Consider the following 20,561-nt stretch of genomic DNA (forward strand, 5'->3'; position numbering starts at 1 on the left):
GAAAGTTCAAATCTTCACGTAATGTGAAATATAATATTCTTAAAAAATAAACAGGAAAATTGAGCATTTTATTTATTTTTTTTAAAGGGAAAAGTGAGCATTTATTTGAAATTTAAGAATAGATTTTAACTTCATTTAATATATGTATTAATTGTGAGGTGAGATTCTTATTTCCTTTATAAATAAATATTCTTAAAATACTTTCTTTGTTACCCTTTTTTTTCCCTATGATGATTTTTATATTTTGATTTGAATTTTTAAAAAATAAATTACATGCTGAGAAAATTGTTGTATTAAGTTGATTTTTATGGAATTTTATTTCTCAAATTTCTCTTCTGCTAAATTCATATTCTAATCATCAAATCACATCACATTAGTGGAACCAGTCATTTCTAGAGCAAAAAAATACATTTCCATGGACAGCAGAAGAAAAATGAAAATGGCATTTTTTCATCCTTTTTTCTCTTTTCCACTTATCTCATCTTTGTGCCTCTATTAAAAGTTCTCTTTATTTTGTCTTCATTTGAAACGTTAATGTCGTTGCTAAGCACATTAAATATATCACTGGTCAAGTTGAATTTAATAGAACAATTCAGTACATCTTAATTAATTCATGAATAATTCTCCTTAAAAAAAAGTTGTTATTATCAAACTAGTTGGTAGAATTTAGATAACGCAAGGAACTAATTTATTCCTCCAAACATAACTTATAAAACATTAACTAACCATAATATCTTAAGGTTACGAATTCAAGATTTTATTATTGACTCCAATATAGTAAGGGGACTACTTATCTCTTAAAACTGGTCAAATTGCAAAAGGTTGGTGTAAATAATCATAAATGAACAAAATATAGAATGGGAATAGTTCAAAATAGTTGAAAAAGCAATCTAACAATAAATAAAGTATCTTTTGATTGCTAGTTAGTATATTTTTCACATTGAATTTTGGACCTTATAACTCACCACATTATGTCATCTTTCTTTTTGTGAGTGTTTAATTCAATAGTTAACTTGAGAATTTTACCAGAAAATATATCAAGAATAAAGACATTAACAACTCTGAGGAGAGACATATAAAGATTGATTTATTGGTTGAAGTAGTCATAACCCTTCTAAAAAAGTAGTATCCTTTATCATACATATAAAGAGACAAAATGTGAGTGGATAGAATATAATGATGAAGTCAACAAATTATACATTATTTGTTCCAACAAAAATTATGGACCAAATCAAACACAAAGAGACGGATAAGATTAACCAAATATTTTAACACCCTATATTTGGCTAATTCACACTAATAACATGTGGTTGCTAAAATCAAGTTTACTTCAAATCCAAACATTTACAATCACACCAACGTATTTAAAATAATAGAAATTATTATTTTATTTAAGTTTAAAACAGAACAAAACTCAAAAAGGGAAAAGGGGAATATTGAATTGAGAAATTGCTTATTCCTTTATCTCTCTATCTACTGGAATGAGGAAGAATGTGATGGATAGAGGCCATTTTTAGTGGGCTATAAAAAAGTTATTTTTGCAAATAAATACCAGATTCATAATAAACCGTAGATAAGTCTTCAATTGTGCTTTGTAGTTTAGAGAGAGATTGATTGGAAATACAGATATGTTAGAATTAAGCAATTTAAAAATACATCATAACTAAAACTTTCAAATTTCCCCCCTTATTTTCTTTTGTTTTATATCCGTGTCCAGACCAGCTTGCATGCTCCTCTACTATTCACGGGCCAATGGACCAACCACATAATCCTACTACATTTGGTTGACAAGGAAACTCGTAAGATATTAAATCCTAGGTAGGTGGCCACTATAATTTGAACTCATTCCCAGTTCTTTACTATTTACATTGTACTCTCCCCTTAGTAGAGATAATTTCCATTTTTTTTTTTGAGATACAAGAGATAATTTCCAAATTATTTAATATAAACTCTCCAAATACTTGATATATTTAACTAAACATTTAAACGCATATATATTTTTAATACAACAAATTCAGGGAGCGAACCTAAACCATGAATCTTAGACTTCAAGGAAGGTAACACTGCTTTATATGAAAAGTAAATAAATAAAAATTTGCAAGTGATTGAACCATAAAACTATATGATTCATTAAGAATCCTATAACAAAAAAAAAATCCCAAGAGAATCACAAGCAACAAATCCAAACTGAAGTTTTTAATGCTCACAACAGAGAAAGAGCTGAAGAAGAGAGTTTCTACAAATTCATTCATTCAACAAGCACAAAGTCGGCCAAGAAAAATCATATACACACCACCAACCCACTTCAAGGCATGTTACTAAACAAGAAATCTCACTAAAACCCTTCCTACTAATAGACTATCTATTGACATCTTAATTCGGAGCAGCAATATTAACATGCTAGAAAACAATGCCCCTGGCCCTCTATACCTTTCAAGGGTGTGAAGCCAGACGACGCTTCCAAAAGCACTCTACCAAAAACCATAAACATACAGTTACACTCTGATATCATCGCTTTACACATTCCTATCTCCCCATGTCAACAGGTTTTTCACCTCCTTCAGGTTCAGGCTCTCTCGCAATCTCTACATTCTGTTACCTTCTCGGAGGTGTATGTCCTAAATAAGAGGAAAGAACGTATTATTGATAATTGGTGCTTGATATACAAACGCATAATCAGAAAGATGAAAGGATGCAAAGAAGACTAAAAGAATTTTAAACACAATCATTATGTTGTGAAGAATTGAAGGAGAGTTTTTCAAAGTGATACAGGTGCAAGTAACAAAGATAACGAAAGAGAGAGAGAGAAGGGCACAGCTAGGAAGGGTGGAAGGAGGCAGTAGATGCATTTTTACCAATTAAAACTTCAAATTGCTAAACCGATGCTTCTTTATTTTATTTTATTATGCTTCTTTATTTTATTTTATTTTTTGCACTGTTATTAATATATGCTTCTTATCCAAAAAATTAATAATATTATTATATGCTAAAAAACTGTTTTCATTGAAGGAAACAAGCAAAAGAGCCTCCAAATATATATATTGAGATGGGTTCCTCCAACAAAAGGGAGGTCAGGAAAGAACTTACTAACATTGACACAAAGAGATGTATTATATGTGAAACATCAGAATGCATTAGCAAGAACACCCAGAAGGAGTTATACAATCAAAGCCTTCCACTCGTTAATGAGGCGGCTATTATTACAAATAATTTCTTATGGTTTGTACACTGCCACCAAAGAAACATCCATCGCACATTTTTATACCCTAATAAATTATCAAATCACTCCCAAGCTAGATAAACCAATGACAAGCAAAGAAACAACCTTCCCAAAAATTCGTCCTGAATCACATAATGGAAGATGCAAGATGACTTGCTCCATCATACCATGATAATCTAGCGTGGGATTACACACCACCCTAAAAGCCTCCAAAAACTTGCACCAAATCTTAATCAGAAAAAACCATCTCCAAGGAAAGTGATTCAAGTCATCACCGGTCTCTTTCTTTGCAAAGGCACCATTGGATGACCTTTGGGTTTCAATAGACTTTTTTATTCTAGTTGGTGCAATTTGTCTAAAGTTTTATGTAATTATGAGTTCTTTTGATGTATGTCAATTGGGACCCTTGTAGTAAGTCCCCATGTGGTTGGTACACTATCTTCCTTTATAATCCATAGCTTTCTTCTCCTTAAAGAAAGGTTTTTTTCCGATCTAACAATCATCAATAGATTCTTTTCAATCAAATAGCTTACAAACTGCTAAAGCTTAGGATTAGGCAATCAAAAGAGAAGAATATCTTTATAATTTGAATTCAGATTTTGGAGGCTTACAACATCTGTGAGGCACAATAAAAGACCTAAACGTAATTGATTCTCATTTTTTGGTTTCTTATCCTGATATTGGTTTCAAAGTTAAAAGTTAGACGTACCTAAACTGTTGAAGAGGGAGTTAGAAAACCTAAAATGAAATCTAGGAAATTAATTGGTAAGACGATCCAATAGTCAACTAGGTGAGATCAAACATCTAGAACTCATCTTTTTGGTTCAATTTTACGTGCTTCCTGTCCTTTTCTTGGTTTTTATTTTGGAATTCTAGCTCAAATTCAATCATCTAGATCTATCAAATACGAAGTCTAAACAAAATCACCCAGAAGAACATGAGACAAGTGATATGGAGGCGAACAGAAGAGCATAGAAATTCCACATTAACATGACATAATTGACAACATTAATTTGTGCACAAAACTAAGAAATATTGGAAAGCAAAAGTTGAAACTTGAAAGCAGAATAACATATACCTGAGAGCAAACAGCAGCTTGTTCAACATTTCCTACACGTATATCTTAAATCATTCCACGGACATCAGTACTACAAGGTAATACACCATCCATTAAATTTGGAATGCTCAAATTGCCTTTTATTAAATAATTTTGTTTAACACACCATACCGTTCCTGAGAGAGTTTGCTGGTAGTTTGACATATCTTGATCGGAAGAAATGTCAGAGTTCTGTTTATAAGTCGTCACTTCCGTGATATTAATGTCCGTATTAATAATAACTTCAGCCTCTCTGACACTTTCTTGGTTTTCTATGGAGGACATAAATTCCTTAGGATCCTCAGACACGTTCATTTGGTTTGCTTCTTCACTGAAATCAAATCATTAACTTCAAAAATAACTTATAAAAAAATTTTCAAAAATGACCATTAGGTATTGAGATATTATTGGGAGAATAAGAACTAAAGATTAACAGAAAATAAAGGAAATTCATTTGACCAGAAAAGAAGACATACGGGCAACTAGGATCTTCTTCCGAAGGGCTTACAGACATTTCTTGTTGTCTCTGTTTCTTATTGTTATTTTCTAGCTCCATTTGTCCTAGAGAATCACTACGAGTAATATTGGTAGCTCTCCTTTTCCTTCCAGACAAAATCCTACTATCAGACACAGGAACATCATTTACAATCTCAGATTCAAGAACAGGTACTCCTTTCATGTCCTTGCCTGCTGGGGGTACTTCAACAATTACTTTTGGTTCTTCGATATCGTATTTCACATCCTGTCTTTCAGCAGAAGTCTTCTCAAAATCCTGAGCCTGACAGAGTTGTCCAGAAATTGAGATTGAATTGTCAGCCTGAGTGATCAGGTTTTTATCATGATAGCTCGTAAATGGCCTCTCTCTCTCAGGAGATTGCTTGAATATCAATTCAGAGCAACGCTTGATCCACGATAAACGAGATGAGATAGGATGTGAATCACCATCTAACTTGAGCATAGATGGGGACTCAAAGCCATTATAAATCTTTTCAGTATCTGTTTGGTGCTGTGAATTCAAATCATCATCTCTAACAACTGCTCGCTGCTTCAAACGTTTTCTTGGAGAACTTATTGGATGAGCAGGTTCCAAACTGGAACTGTTCATCTCAGCCACAGCCAGATTATCCAAAGCAACTTTCAAATTCTCGAATTTCTTAAGGCGTTCAATCTCGGCAACAATTTCCTCCCTGTCAGCACGCAACAACTCCCTCTGTTTCTCTAATTTCTCCCTTTGAATCTTGAGTTCCTCAATTGAATTATTCAGTTCTGCCCATTCTTCGTTCCTTCTTTCACGATCTAAATTAATCTTCATTCTCTCAGTTTCAAGTTTCTTAGTTTCTAATGCAACCTCTTCCAAATCCTTGGTTGCTTTGACTTTAAGGAAGCTAATTCTCTCTAGTTCATGATTCTTTTCTTGCTCAAAGTTTTTTAGTTTTTCCCTTAAATGGCTCTCTAATTCTTCACGCCTCTGCTCAAGACAATTCTCAAGCTCCTTCTTCTGTGCCTCAACATCCATCAATAGATGCTTACGTTCTTGCTGCATTTTGTTCAACCACTCAGAACGTTCACGTGTCATCTTCTCCAAGAATTCCTCTCGCTCACGAGAAAGTGTCTCCATATCATTCTTGAATTGATCTCGCATTGAATCCCTCTCCAATCTAAGGCTATCACGTTCATCTTTGATAAAATTGGACACGGCTAACCGCTCTGCAGCTAGAATTTCCGCTTCCTTCCGCAGCTCCTCTCTTTTTTCGTCAATGAACTCCCATTCAGCTTCAAATTTGGCCTTCTCAACCATCAACTTATCTGCCTCATCCATCAATTCTAGTTTCTGAACTCTAACTGAATCAAGCTCTTCTTTAAGCTTCATCTCTAGCAGAGATAATTCATTAGTTTCACTCCTAAAGGCTTCAAGCTTGTCCTTTGCGCAATCAACTTGTTTCCTTCTGTCTTCCAGAGAGTCAAGGGAGTGCTGAAGCTCTAGCTTTATCTTAGAGCACTCATCTTTCTCTTTTTGCAGGAGTACCTTATTAAGTTCAAGCTCCTGCTCAACAGCTCTCAAGTTCTTCTCCTTTACATCAAGAAACTTGGATAATTCTTCTACCTCCTTCTCCTTTGTTACCAATGACCTAGATTGAGCCTCCAAGTCATGTTCCTTTTCCAAGAGTTGCTCATCCCGCTGTTTAAGGTCCATCTCTCTCAACTCCCACGCACGTCTCTTGCCTTCAATTTCATCTTCAACTTCTTTCTGCTTTACTTGTAGCTCAGCATCAAAGTCTGATATCTTTGTTCTCAAAGTACTTTCATGGTTTGCCACGACTTTTTGAATTTCATTCTGCAGAACTCATTCAGAGTAGAATTAAAATGTAATCAGTGCCTCAAAAAATAGGTCAGGTCACTTAAAATGAAACAGAGTGCATTCCAGGAGGAAAAAATATTACAATCATTATGGTTTGAGTAAAGTTAATAAAATGAATCTCAAAGCTGCAGTTAGGTAACGAATAGGTTAAAACAACTCACAGATTCCCGTGTCGCAATTTTTTCCTGTAAAACAAGTAGCTCCTGCTCTCTCCTGCTCAGCAAAATTTCCATTCTATTGACAGCCTAAAACCCAGAAGGTAAACCAATTATATTTTCAGGGCAAAGCACAAAATTATTTACAGAATATTATTCAAACCAAAATTAGATTTAACCTCTTCTCTCTTTGATAAAGATGCTTCAGTGAGTTGCAAATTGGACTTCACATCGTGAATTGCTCTGCGCTCATTCTGAATGCTAGCTCTTGAGTCCTCTAACTCTTTTTCAAGTCGATTTAGCTCTTGAGTCTTGCTAAATATATGTTCCTCCCGCTGATTAAGCAACGCTTGTCCATCAAGTAATCTCTCATGTTCCTGCTGCAATGCTTTCTGTCTTTCACTCAAAGATTGCCTCTCGAGCACAATCTCCTCTCCTTTCTTATCACAACTATAACAAAAAAAAAGTATATATAATAATTATTATTATTATTTATTTCTATAATGTTTACAGATCTAGGAACAGAAGAGGTGTTGAAAAAATTAAAGCAACTGTCCATCCACCGCAGCAAGGAGTCACAGCTCCACTGTTGTTTGTTAGTGCAAGACATTTGATTTTGTCATTACGTGAGAAATTAAAGTTGTAGATCTCAATTCTCACAAAGGATAATAACGCTACAATGTCATAACTGAATCTTCAATGAGAAGGGATGCATTTTGGATAAAGCCTTTGGGATTGCTAAGTTTTATTGTTCTTTATGGTGTTTCCAATCCTCTCTGATTGAGTGCAGTGATTTCAAGGCGCACCCGGGCGCTCGCCTCAGACGAGAGGGGAGGCGATTCCGCCCAGGTGCGCCTTGCAAGGTGCAAAGGCGAGCGCCTTCAATCGAGCGCTCGCCTTTGTGCACCTCTCACCTAAGGCAAGGCGATCACCTCGTTCAAGCAAGGCGATATGCCTTATTTTCTTTTTATTTTCCTTTTTATTTGTATTTTTTTAAAATATGTTTAGAAAGTCCTCTTCTCCCTCGCGAATTACCTCCAAGTCCAAACCCTAACTTCTCGATTCTCTCTGCCTCTCGACTTTCACCCTCAATCTCCGACCATCGCGCCGCATCCTTCGTCTGTCACCACTGCCGCCTTCTCCTCCAACTTTCGATGGGTTCTTTCTGTTTTTTTGTATTCTTTTATCTTATTTATTCCTTTTCATCTCTTTTATTTCACACCAAATCTTTCTCAAAACCTATTCCAGACTCCAGTATTTCTTAATGTTGGTTGTCTTTATTGGTAACTAAAGAGTTGTTTCATGTATCTTGTTGACATTTACTATGACACTATTTTGGTATTGAATTTTTTAAACTATATTTTCTATATAACTTTATACACTATATATAATTTTTATTTATTTATTAAGGTGCGTCTCGCTTCATTCAGGCGTCGCCTTTGTATCGCCTCTCGCCTCAAGGCGATCAAAGGGCTTCTCACTTGAGGTGAGCCTTGCACCTCGAAAATACTAATTAAGTGAAAATGGTATAGATTTCGTTATATTCCATCTTTTGGGAATTTAGTTCTCGCCTCCGTACAAAATTTCTATCAACTTTTTCACTATATCAATGGAAAAAAATTGTAAAAAGTAAAGTTCATATTTTGACATAAAGGTTCACAGAAGAAAACAAAGGTGACTTAAAATCATGGGAAATTGGCTCAAATGACCTTCATAAGTTTTTGGAATGCTCAAATGACCTCATGTTTCAAAATGTGCTTGGATGACCCAGTTTAATATTTAATTGAATTTAAAAAGAAATGAAATTACACTATTACCCCTCTGTTCAAAAAATCAAACCATTTATCGGACGTCTCTTTCTCTTTTCCTTCTCTGTTCAAAATCGTTTATGTTCCATCATCTTCTCCGTTTGAAATTGCTTTCGTTCCATCTCCTTCTCTGTTAATTTTTGTTCTTTTCCATTGATTTGAATGCTAGGGCTTCGATTTCCATCGCTGTTGAGGAGTTTAATGTTTTATTTTTCCATCGATTCTGTTTTCCGGTATTTGGATGAACGAATACAAGAATTACATTGCATCGATTTAAGTTTGTTTCTTGTGTATTTCATGTTTTGAAAAATAGGAAAACTGATTACTGTTTGTGTGTTCCTTGTTCTTGATTCTTGAGTATATTATTATGTCAATTTTGAGGTCTCTAGTCTCTGTGTGTGTGGATGTGAGGTTTATTTAAAATATTTGTGGTGGGAGGTTGAAGAAGAAGGACAAACTCGCGCGAAGTGAGATGGACCTCGAGCGAGGTTGAAGAAATTTGTTCTTTCGCTCAAGGTTTGTTAAGTTTCTGTCAAAATTCTCGGGAATGACCTCGGGCGAGGTTGAGCCCGAGGTAATTGAAAGACACTCAACCTCGAGCGATGTTTGGAAGAAATTCCAAACCTTGCTCGAGGTTCTAGTAGGCCTCTGAAAAATTTCCCGGGTGCAGTCTCGCCCGAGGTTGAGACCGAGGACTTTTCCAGATGCTTAGAAACCTCGAGCAAGGATTGAAATTTGAAAGTTGCTCGAGAGTTTGTGCTCTCTGTTATTTTTCTTGGGTTCGACCTCGGGCGAGGTTGAGCTCGAGGTATTAGGAAGAGTCACCTCGAGGTTCAAACTCTTCGGAATACCTCGGGCTCAACCTCAAGGTAACCTCGAGGTTGAGCCTCTTCAAATACCTCAGGCTGAACCTCGCCCGAGGTCGAACCCGAGAAAAATAACAGAGGATTAACCAGAGTGACGTTCCTTCTTCTTCTTCAACCTCCCACCACACAACTGAACTACTATCAACGTAACATCTCATAGACCTCAATTTCAACAGAACAATAACAAAGGAAAAATCAACAAATAACATGGAACGAAAAAAAAGTAAAATCGGACAACGAAATCCACGGAAAAATACCTAATAGATGCATTAACATTCATGTATTCGTTCATCTACACATATGAAAACAGAATCGACGGAAAAAAAAAAACCATTCAACTCCTCAACACACAAAAAACGAAGCCCTAACCATTCAAATCGACGGAGCAATGGAAAAATTAAAAGAAACGCCTCGATGATTAAGTCAATTTCTTTCACTTTGTTTCAACACGAATTTCCAAGAAAAAGGGGAAGCGAAAATGGACAGAAAAGAGAGCAAACAGTTTGATTTTTTGAACTAAGGGGTAGTACTGTAATTTCACTTCCTTTTAAATTTAATTAAATATTCAAGTGGGTCATTTGGGCACATTTTGAAGGTGTGGGTCATTTAAGCATTCTATAAACTTTTTAAGGTCATTTGAGTCAATTTCCCTAAAATCATCACCATTGTTCCAGTCACAAAGAAGTTGTCACCATTTGTTCCAAGACAGCTAAGGACCAAAAGTCAAAGTTGATAATGATAGTCATACAAGAAACCAAATAACCTTTAGAAAAAGAAAAGAAAATTCATACCAAATATGCTAATGAAATAAAAAAGAGCAGAATGCATACTCAGACTTGAAACACGTCATACGCCTCTTTAAGTCATCTTCCCGTGCCTCGACTTCCTGGAGCTTTCTTTCTGCAGCACGATTACACCGGTTAGTTTCCGCTTGTAAAGATTCTGCTGCATGTATTTTGGCTTCAGCCTCAATAAATTTCTTCTGAGCATCCTCCATCGTACTGCGTGCTTCAGTCAATCTACTCTCAGCTGCAACCTTGGTTTCAGCAGATTCTAGACGCATTTCGTGCAAAGCCTTCTCAAGCTATATATCAGAGTAGAAGATTACAAGCACATAAATACACTAGTCAGGGAAACTCGTCTACAAATAAATACTTACACTAGCAATACACTCTTCCTTTATCCCAATAGTCCTCTTCAAACTCTCCTCTCGTTTCTTTGCTTCAGTTAAAGCCGATAAGTGGGCAGCTTGGTCACGCCTGTACAGTAATTCAGCAGTCTCAGCTTTACTTTTCATTTGCTCACAATCTGAAGCCAACTCCTTCCTTTCTAATATGAGAAGGCCCATATGGTGTTGGTGCTCGTAGATCTAGCAATAGTACAAAAATTAGTTTAGTAGGCAAAAAGGGAAATTTATTAGTACAATTCAAAAATCAGAGCTCTTTCAATTAAAAAAATACAAGCCTACCAGAATAAAAACCAATTCAAGAATGCACAACACTGACTCCTAAGGAGAATTTTATGTAAAAGGGGTATAGAGTTGTATTAATTCAAGACAAGCAACTTTACAGAACAGTTATACACATAAGTCCTACTCCACAGAAAATAAAATGTTATTCATCAGTGTCAGAAAGCCCACTGACAGAAAAGAGAAGACACAGGTTTAGGTACACAACAAAGTGGAGCTGAAAGAAGCTAAAAATTTAGAAGTCTAACAATTGCCATCCTAGGATAGCAGACACAAGTCAGTAAAGCAAATTAGAGAACCCTGTCCAAGTAGATTAAACTATAAAACAAATTACTATTAGATATTATTAAAATCTACAATATCTATTAACAACAAAAATAAAAACTCAGTCACTCCTAGAGATTAATCGCCCATGTGTACAGTGCCTGAAAAGGATAGAATCCTTTTAAAGAGAAGAAATTTTAACACGTAAACAAAGTTAATCATAGGCCATTAATGGGAAGTAAGTCAATCAAAGTTGAGCACAATTAAACAATCGCGAATTTCATACAGCAATTTTTGGAACTCTTCAGTGAATTTTTTGAGACCTTACATCAAAAATTCATATTTCTGAGCTTCAAAATTTCGTGCAGGCATATTGCAAACATGACATTATTAAATTTTGATAAAGATGAAGTTTTCTACCAAAAAAAAAAAAAAAACAGGAGTTAGAAAATCAGTTAACATAATATTATCTCGCGATTCCATTCTATTATCCTGGAATAGACATTCTCTACTGTCTCCAAACTGGTAGTAGTTCACCTAACCTTTTGGTTTTGTCCTTGTTTCACTTTTGGTCGTAGATATTAATAAGAAAATGGATCATTTATTTCAATGAGGTCATAACGGACAGAAGTGATTCAGTCGTTATGCATGCCAAAGTGCATTAGCAGAATTACGAGGAATCAATTATTAATACAATCAAGTATCTTACTAAATTGAACTAAAAAACCGCCATAATTTTTATTACCCTCTCCAAGAATAAACAATTTGATCAAATTCAGCTCATATTCTCAAAATTCTCACAGAAGCTTCCTTCCAGGAGCACGCTTAAGATTTTATCGGACATCAGTTGGGTTTTTCTATAATCAAATACAAAAGCATTTTGTGTTCAAGAAACACTCGAATCCCATACCATGGCCAAAGCAGAAATATGATTCCAAATACCCCGCATCCCGCGACGAACACGCAAGAGAAGAGTGAGTAAACGAAATGTGAATCTCGAGAACCGATAAAGCTGTTATGTAAGAAATAAGACAAACCTCAGCTTCTAGCTTAGCGATATATGCTATAAGCGCAGCTTTATCCCTGCGTTTAATCGATTCCTCATCGAACCCAGCCTCTTTGAGACGCTTCCAGATAGCATCGTCGGCAAGTGGGGTCTGCAAAACCCTAGAACCTGGCGTCAAAGACAAACCCTTGCCGGAACTGAAAGTAACTCCGGCTCGTTCTGACTGCGGACTCGCCATTCCGGAGTCCGAATTGGAAGAGAAACAAACCCTAAAACACACAGAGCGTCCTCGATTCGACCCTCCGCCACGGCCGATCTTGGCAGACGAAACTTACTTTTGCGTCCTCCGCTCACTCCCTCACCAAAGTGGGAAGCATGATCGAGTTTCTCTTGGTCTACTTTGGTTCTGCTCTGAATCGCTTTTACTTTTCACCCTCTCAGGCTTCGTAGGCTCACAGCGTAATTCAATTCACAATACAGTCAAAAGAAAGTCAACGGAGCGGACAGTGAGACGAAGATTAGACATACGACGCCGTTTAGTTAATAATCAGTTGAACGATTTCTGGCTTTAAAATCGCATCTGATTCTGAGATTAGCGGAGCGGCTTGATTAGAATTCAAATTGGGTAAATTAAATGAATTTGTTGTACTCAAAACAAAAAGAAAAAAAAGTAAATTAAATCAGAGATTTGTGAAAATCTCACTGTCTCAGTAGGCTAGCTTATGGAGGAAGGAAAGGAATGAGGCTGAGTGCGACAGTCAGCCATCCACGTCATGTCGTCTAGTTCTTGAAAATCTTAATTTGGGGCCGGCCCAATACTTGCAACTATCAACAAGCCCAACCCCCATGGCTGATGGACATTTAACAACCTTCCAAGTTTCCAGCATGACTTTAGGAGGAATATTTGGAAATTTGTTATCCTTTCATTTCAAAATAATACCTAGTTTAATTGGGTAAGGTATAGTCCTAGTTTCCAATTTTCGTTCCTACCTATTGTAAAAAAAAATTAGGAATAATGTAATAGATAATTTGTTTTTAAAATTAAAATCAAGGCAAATTGTTCGACGAGAAATTCAACGAGAGAAAACTCGGATTTATGAACTTGTATTTGTATTGAATATACGTAGTGTTACAATCTCTAATGTATGATCCTCTGATTAATTATCTCAGATGTGAAGTTTAATTCAAAGGGTTGTGAGCTTGTTCTCGAATCAATGGGTCTGCGCCTTCAGCTTCTAGCGTATTGGAGAATCCTTAAAGTCTTCGGCTATGAAGCTTAACGCTTGGCGAGGTTTGTTGGCTTGATGAAGTCTTTGGCTCGCTTGACGAAATTTGCTACTTGATGAAGTACTTTACTTTTGCAGAACTTCGGCTTTGCAGCTTGTGGAAGTTCTTCGGCTTTTCAACTTGTTGAAGTTCTTCGACTTTTGCAGCGTGTTGAGTTCTTCAGTCGGTCGCTTGGCGGAGAGAGGGTTCATAATTCTTGAAGTCTTGTCGTCTTCAGTTCTTCGAGTCTTGTTAGTTATGGATGCTTCGCACTTTAAATGATTGTAAACGACTCTGAATGCACCGAATGCTCTGAATCTCCAATGCTTCTGGATCTTTTTCTTCCGAGGGTGACCCACTCTATTTATAGAGCTTGGTGGGTCTTGTATGGGCCATGGGCTCGAATGGGTTGTGGGCTTGAGCCTAATCTCTTTATAGGTTTTGATCCAATTAGTTGATTTCATCGGACCACCCTAAGAGAGACACGTGGGACAATTTGATTTACCGATTTAAAATTAATTTTGGACACATGTAATTTTATGATTGGTCCCAAAATATAATTTTAAATTATGATGTGGCATTAGGTAATTTGTCAAAATTTCTCATTCAACACAAATATAATAATTTTGAGATATTAAAGCAGGATGATTCGAAGTCTTTTAAGTTTCTTTTAGATAAATTCTTCCTTTTTTTTTAATACAACATGTGGGGTGGGAGATGAACTTATAAGTTGGAAGTATATGTCAATTACTTGTTAAATTGCTGGGACAAATTCTCCCATTTTTTAGAATCAATATTTTATGTGATTATTTATATTTTTAGATGTCTAATATGATTTTTTTTTACTAAAATACCTAATTTATGATTCTCCTGCCATATTTTAATTTATACTTTTCTAATAATTTTAAGACAAAATATATTTATTAAGGGTTAAATTTTAAAATTTTGAATGATGATACTAACATTCATTAATCAACGATTATTTTTCATGATATTTAGTAGGGCATTTTCTTTCCATAACTGACGATTGTATAATTAACTCATGGATTTCTCTATTTACCTATATTTTTCATTTCTTTTGCTGGCAAACGCCGTTTTGTTTTATTTTGTATTTTATACACCTTTTTTCAGCAGAAAAAAAAAAACATTATTATTAGTTCGTTTTTCGGCAAAAATCGTTATTGTGTTTATTTATCATTTTTTTCCTACATTTCTAACATCGTTATTGACGTTATTTTTCAGTTGAAATTTCTTGGCTTTACACTCCATATATTTGATATATATATATATATATACATAATTCATAATGTATGATACATGTGGTATAATCTTTGTATTCCTTTGATATAATTATATGACATACATGCTAAAATTTGTATATACCTTTGAAATTAATGCGATGCACGTGGTATATAATTTGTATATACCTCTGAGATAAGTATGATGTTCGTGGTATAATTTATATTTCATGGTATATAATGCACATGGTATAATTTGTACATACCTAAGTATAATTCATGATGTATGATGCATGTGGTAAAATAATAATACACACAAATAGATGATAGTATATTACACACATATCCAAATCAGTAAACATATTATAATATTTTTAGTAACATTACTTTTAAATCATATTTGATATATACCTAAAATGTACCCAAAAAAATACAAGACAATAACTGAACTCGCCACAACGAGTCCCAAATAGACATTCAATCCAGTGTCCTTTAACGAGGCAGACATCGACAAAAATGTATAAAAACTCTATCTTAGGAGGTCGGTCGATTCATATATCTTCAATAAAGTTTGATGGAGGCTTAGTAGGGTGAAACCAAATCTCCACTTTCGTATAGTGTTGGGTTTGTCATGGCTTCTGCTGTCACTCGTTGACAACCACCATGTTGCCGAATTCCTGCTCCCGGCCGCAACTTAAGCCCAATCCATCCGGATCCAAAAGCGGAAAGACGGGCCTAGAGGCCCAACCCGATAAGTATATTAGATTATGGCTATTTACCATAACAGCCTTTTCTAAACCCTATGTTCCGTACAACTCCACGGGGGCAGCCATAGTGGGAAGGACAATCAATCCATTACCCATTTGAAAAAAATAAAATAAATAAAATAAAAATGAATTTTATTTTTTATTTATTTAAAGAAAATAAACCGAATATTTTGCACCCCATTACATTAAAAATCTAAGCTTTGCCGGGGTGGCCCTCCTCTCGCTCTCCACGGCAAAATCCAAGGAGATTGGATGATTTTGTGGTCGACCATTTTTTTTTTTTTTTTCAGAATAAGATTCTTATAGCCATTGCCATTTGACAACAGAATAATTAGTCAACCTCGTCGTCTTTATTCAATTATTCTATTTTTATGAGTCGTGTCATGTCCTTACTTACTATTAACCAAAAATATATATATAATACATGTACACTATAATATGCGCCAATGAATTAGAATTAAGGGGAGAATGAAAAAGTTAATTGTAAAGTGTATGATTTATATAAGATTGGAGAGGCGATAAATGATTGGGTTGAAGATTAATTTGGGTTGGTTAATCATGGTGGATGAGATTAGTCAACTTGTTGGTTGTCTGAAATTATTAATTATTCAGGAATTTGGAGCCGCTAATGCAAAAGGCAAAAATCTTGGAGCGTGGGATTCTGGATGGAATGGACGGACAGGATTCGAGATTATGAGTGTGGGACCCACTTCACGTGGCCGTCACGTGAGTTCTCTCTTGTGGAGAATTTCCGTGCCGCTGCCGCCCACCGCACCTCCCTCCTCTCGCCGCGTGCCGCCGCTCTTCAACTCCCAACCTATCTTCTTAATACAGTTTAGTTTTGGATTTTAACTTTCATGATGCAAGCATTAAACAAACACAGTTAATGTCTAGAATGTAAATAGAAGATCTTGAGTTTATAAATTTATTAAAAATCAACAAAAATTACATGAACTGAGAAAATAATATTCGGAGACAGATTTTTAATATGAAATAATTATGAATTTCAACTGAAACCAAATCATATAGGGAAAATTGGTAGGAATAGGATGGCCATGTGGGACTTTTTTCCCGCATGTTTCAAACCTTTTTCCAACAGTAACGTGGCTCCGCATCTTGTTATCCCATTTCATTTCTGTCCAAACAAATACAGAGAATTATAATTCAGATTTTCTCAATTAAAAAAAAAAGAATTGAATTCGGATCAGATTGGAATTTATTCTCGTTTATTCAAATATAGAATAACGATAAATTTAAGATTGATTTCCAATTAAGTCAAACATAAATATCATTAAAAAAATATCACAATGAGGGGAGAGCATATTGCATATTTCTAATGGTAACAGAATATTATTTGTGTTTTTTCTTTTTAAGAACATAACACTACTAATATAGTACTTCCTAACTTACGCGTTGAGATTAATCATCGATGTTTTAAGTTAAGAATATGTTTGAGAGTGATGGTAGATGAGTGATTTTGAAAAATCATCAATATTTTAAGTTAAGGATATATTTGGGAGTGATGGTAGATGAGTGATTTTGAAAAAAAAGATTTAAGGACAATTGATTTTTCGAAAACCCTACCTAAGATACTTTAAAAATCAATTTAAAGTTATTTTAAGCTCTTCTAAAATCAATTTTCTAATTTGTCAAATAAATGAGGGACGACCTTCATCTTCATCTAAATGATTACGGATTGATATATTGGGTCGAGTAAAAGTAAATGAGCATAAATTAAAAACGAAAAAAAAAACAATTATTAACTAGATTGTAATTTACTTTTGTAGTTGTATAAAATTTTTAATTAATTAAAAAATGAATGATGTTTTGAGCTCATATGATTAACAAATAAATAATAATATTCTAAAACAAGTATATTGAAAACGTTTTCTGATATGGATGGTCAAAATTTTCAACTTCAAACAAGATAATTGGTGGTTATTTATTTTTTATTTACTAAACAGAAAACTACAATTGAGAATTAAAACATATTTGTTATCAGACATGTTCTAAATTCTATGTACTTGACATTACTCCTATAATGCCTATTTCTCTTTTATTCAATGATATATATCTTAAATTAATTGAGTTGTATTTAAATTGGATAGATTGTTTTTTAGTTTTTAGATGTATTGATTTTTTAAGTACAAGATGAAGGGTGGAGATTCGAACTCAAAATATTTTGATCATATCTTAACTAGTAAAATTATGTTCATATTGACTTTTAGATGTATTAATTAATAATTAGAAAATGAATGAATAACGAGAAAATAATGTTTTAGAAAACAAAGGGAAAAAATAAGAAAACAAATTATTTTAATTTCATTAAGATACTTTAAACTAACTATTCAACATCATGATTGATTTTATTGGAATATTATTTAAAACATTCAATACTCAAACACAAAACACATGTATTAGATTTCCATGCATCTAATCTAGCTTATATTCACACTATCAAATATTAAGTTATACAATATCTAGTATAATCGTCTATTAAAGAAAAAAAAAAGTTAGCTAGTAGTTAACTCTATATTTAAACTAATTTATGAATTATATTTTATAATTGCATTCTCGTAACCCTGGATATTGGAACAATTATGATGTGGAATTTAAAAAATTATATTTATTTCAATTCGGACGATTAGTTATTTTTTGTAGTGAACTTCTATTTTTGTTACCTTTAATTTTTTAATATAAAAAAGTTATGTGTGGATTGGGATAATACAAAGTGATAAAGTTGAAAAAACAATAAATCTATCTTTAATCTTAAATAATGTTAGATATATTAAATTTGTCCGAACCAACAAGCTTAGTTATTTTAGTTAATTGGTTACCATATATAGGATCAGAGTATAAAATCATTCATGCTTAATAAAAAAAGAGACTAATTAAGACTAATGATAATACCAACGAGTATAGTTCAGTGGTAATTTACATATATCTCCAACAAGAGACTGTGAGTTCGATTCCACCCTCACATGTTGTACTAAAAGAAAAAACAATAATAATCGTTCGTGCTTAATAATAGGACATGGAACAAAATTTTTTAGGTAAATATAAATATAGAAAAAAGAGAATCAAACTTGAGATAATATATCAAAATTTAAACTTCTATAATAATTATAGAATTTTTTATGCAATAAATTATTTTAGAAATAATTAGAGGAAAATAAAAAATATTTTTGTATTCATTTCTATTTAAATTTAACACCAAAGAATAAATCAAATTTAAACGAGAAACTACAAAATTTATAACATGTATATAACTGTACGTACGTATATATGTACATGCATATACGTGTGCGTGTGTGTTATAAAAGTAAACATGTTTAATCATTGAAATTATCTATTGATTTTTTTCCTATAATTTTATTCATGTTAAAAATTTTGTAGTCATACAGTGATATTTTAAATTAAATTTATAATATCCATTTTTTGTTTGAGCAGATAATATCCATTAATTTAAACATTATTTTATACCTCAAGTTAACGGTTAAAGTATTAGGAAGTTTGAATCCTCGTCACAGGCTTGTTCTATTTTTTAGAAGAAAAAAATACACATATTATTTCATCCATATATTGACAATAAACAAATATCTACGTAGCTCTCATGCTATTATCAAACATTTGAAATAATGACAAAAATACCGAAAATACGAACCCTGAAACATGGACATGTGTAAACTAAATAGAACAGTAAAAACAGAATATTCAACCCAAACCAAAGTCCGTCCATTTAAAAAGACTGTTTGATTTGATTTGACACGTTAACTGGAATCAATTCTCTTTTTTTTTTCCCTTTTTTCCTTGGGGTGCTTTTAATCTCGAGTCGGAAAAATCAAATGATTTAAAAAGAAAAAAATATATATATATCAAAATCAGAGCCAGCCAACCAACCCAAAGCGAACCGCGTGCGACACTTTAAGCAAGCAAAAACCTTCCAACTGTTTCTGCCGGCAACCACGAGTCTCCAACTACCCTAATTTCTTTCTTTCTTTTTTCCATTTTATTATTTGTTATTTTACTTTTGTACCCCTCCATCCCCCCACGTGTACGCATGTGTAGCCTTAAAGTTGCGTGCGCACGACACCTCTCCCTCATGGAAAAGCCGGTGGGCGGCTGACGTGGCCCTTTTGCTTTTAACTACTTTCAAACGCAAGCACGGTGTGTGTGAATCTGAAAGCTTTTCAGTTTTCACCCCCCATATCCCACTTTCCAATTTTCTCAAATAATATTATTTCACTGCTTCATCCCTTTTTTTTTCTTCTTCTTTTTGAATCAATTGATTTTTATTCATGTGGAATTGTGCCAACACTAAACTCCTACAGTGGTACTACAATTCCATTATTATACACTCCCCTTATTCGAATATTCTCCCAGCCCATGGGTTAAAAACAAAAGTAATAATTCAAACGTCCAACTCACTGGAAACTAATTATTTGGGAAAAAATCACATGATGAATATAGAAAAAAAAGTCGGTGAGAGTTCGTTTGATGTGATGAATAAACTTAGTTACTTGCTTCCACCCCCACCCTCTAAATAATCAAACAAGGATGACATCATCTTTGGATGACTGGACTTGTGTTTCCCCAATTAATGCTACACCATCTTCTTTCCACGCATTCATATCTACCCCTAGATGGTGACATTAAAAAAAAAATTTGTTTTATTTATTTTTCTTTGAGGGCTTCGATTATGATATTGACTATTTCCACCGCCGGTGGATTGTATTTGTCACAAGGCGCGCAATTTGCTTCTCATATTTAGCTCATTAGATGGAACAATCGAAATCCTAATTATAATTTTCTGTATCTTAATTTTAAATTTGTTTATTTATTTTGTTACATTTTTGTTCTAGAGGTTAAATATTTAAATTATGTGTGGAATTGCAATAATGATTAAAATTTAGAATTATTTGTTATTTTTATTTTCTGAAAAAAAAAAGAGTACTAAGATTTAACCAAGCATAGTCTCAATTAATAATGTAGAGAGAGAAATGTGATGGTTACGGTTGAAGACAATAGGCAAATACGGTCGGATGGAG

At 33.9% G+C, this 20,561-nt stretch overlaps 1 protein-coding gene across 1 annotated transcript; it reads right to left on the reverse strand.

Moving 5' to 3' along the window:
* Positions 1 to 2,172: 2,172 nt before the first annotated feature.
* LINC4 (crowded nuclei-like protein) lies at positions 2,173 to 12,698 on the reverse strand. The gene is made up of 9 exons (XM_022276924.2): positions 12,274 to 12,698; positions 10,664 to 10,873; positions 10,335 to 10,588; positions 7,010 to 7,280; positions 6,837 to 6,920; positions 4,793 to 6,651; positions 4,449 to 4,647; positions 4,299 to 4,368; positions 2,173 to 2,618 (listed from the first exon to the last, which is right to left on the reverse strand). The coding sequence occupies exons 1-8, from the start codon at positions 12,478 to 12,480 to the stop codon at positions 4,363 to 4,365; spliced, it is 3,090 nt and encodes a 1,029-aa protein (XP_022132616.1). The 5' UTR covers positions 12,481 to 12,698; the 3' UTR covers positions 2,173 to 2,618; positions 4,299 to 4,362.
* Between the last annotated feature and the right edge of the window lie 7,863 nt (positions 12,699 to 20,561).

The sequence above is a fragment of the Momordica charantia genome, assembly GCF_013281855.1.
Source record: "Momordica charantia cultivar OHB3-1 chromosome 1 unlocalized genomic scaffold, Mcharantia_2.0 BLBB01000001.1, whole genome shotgun sequence".
NCBI classification, from domain to species: domain Eukaryota; kingdom Viridiplantae; phylum Streptophyta; class Magnoliopsida; order Cucurbitales; family Cucurbitaceae; genus Momordica; species Momordica charantia.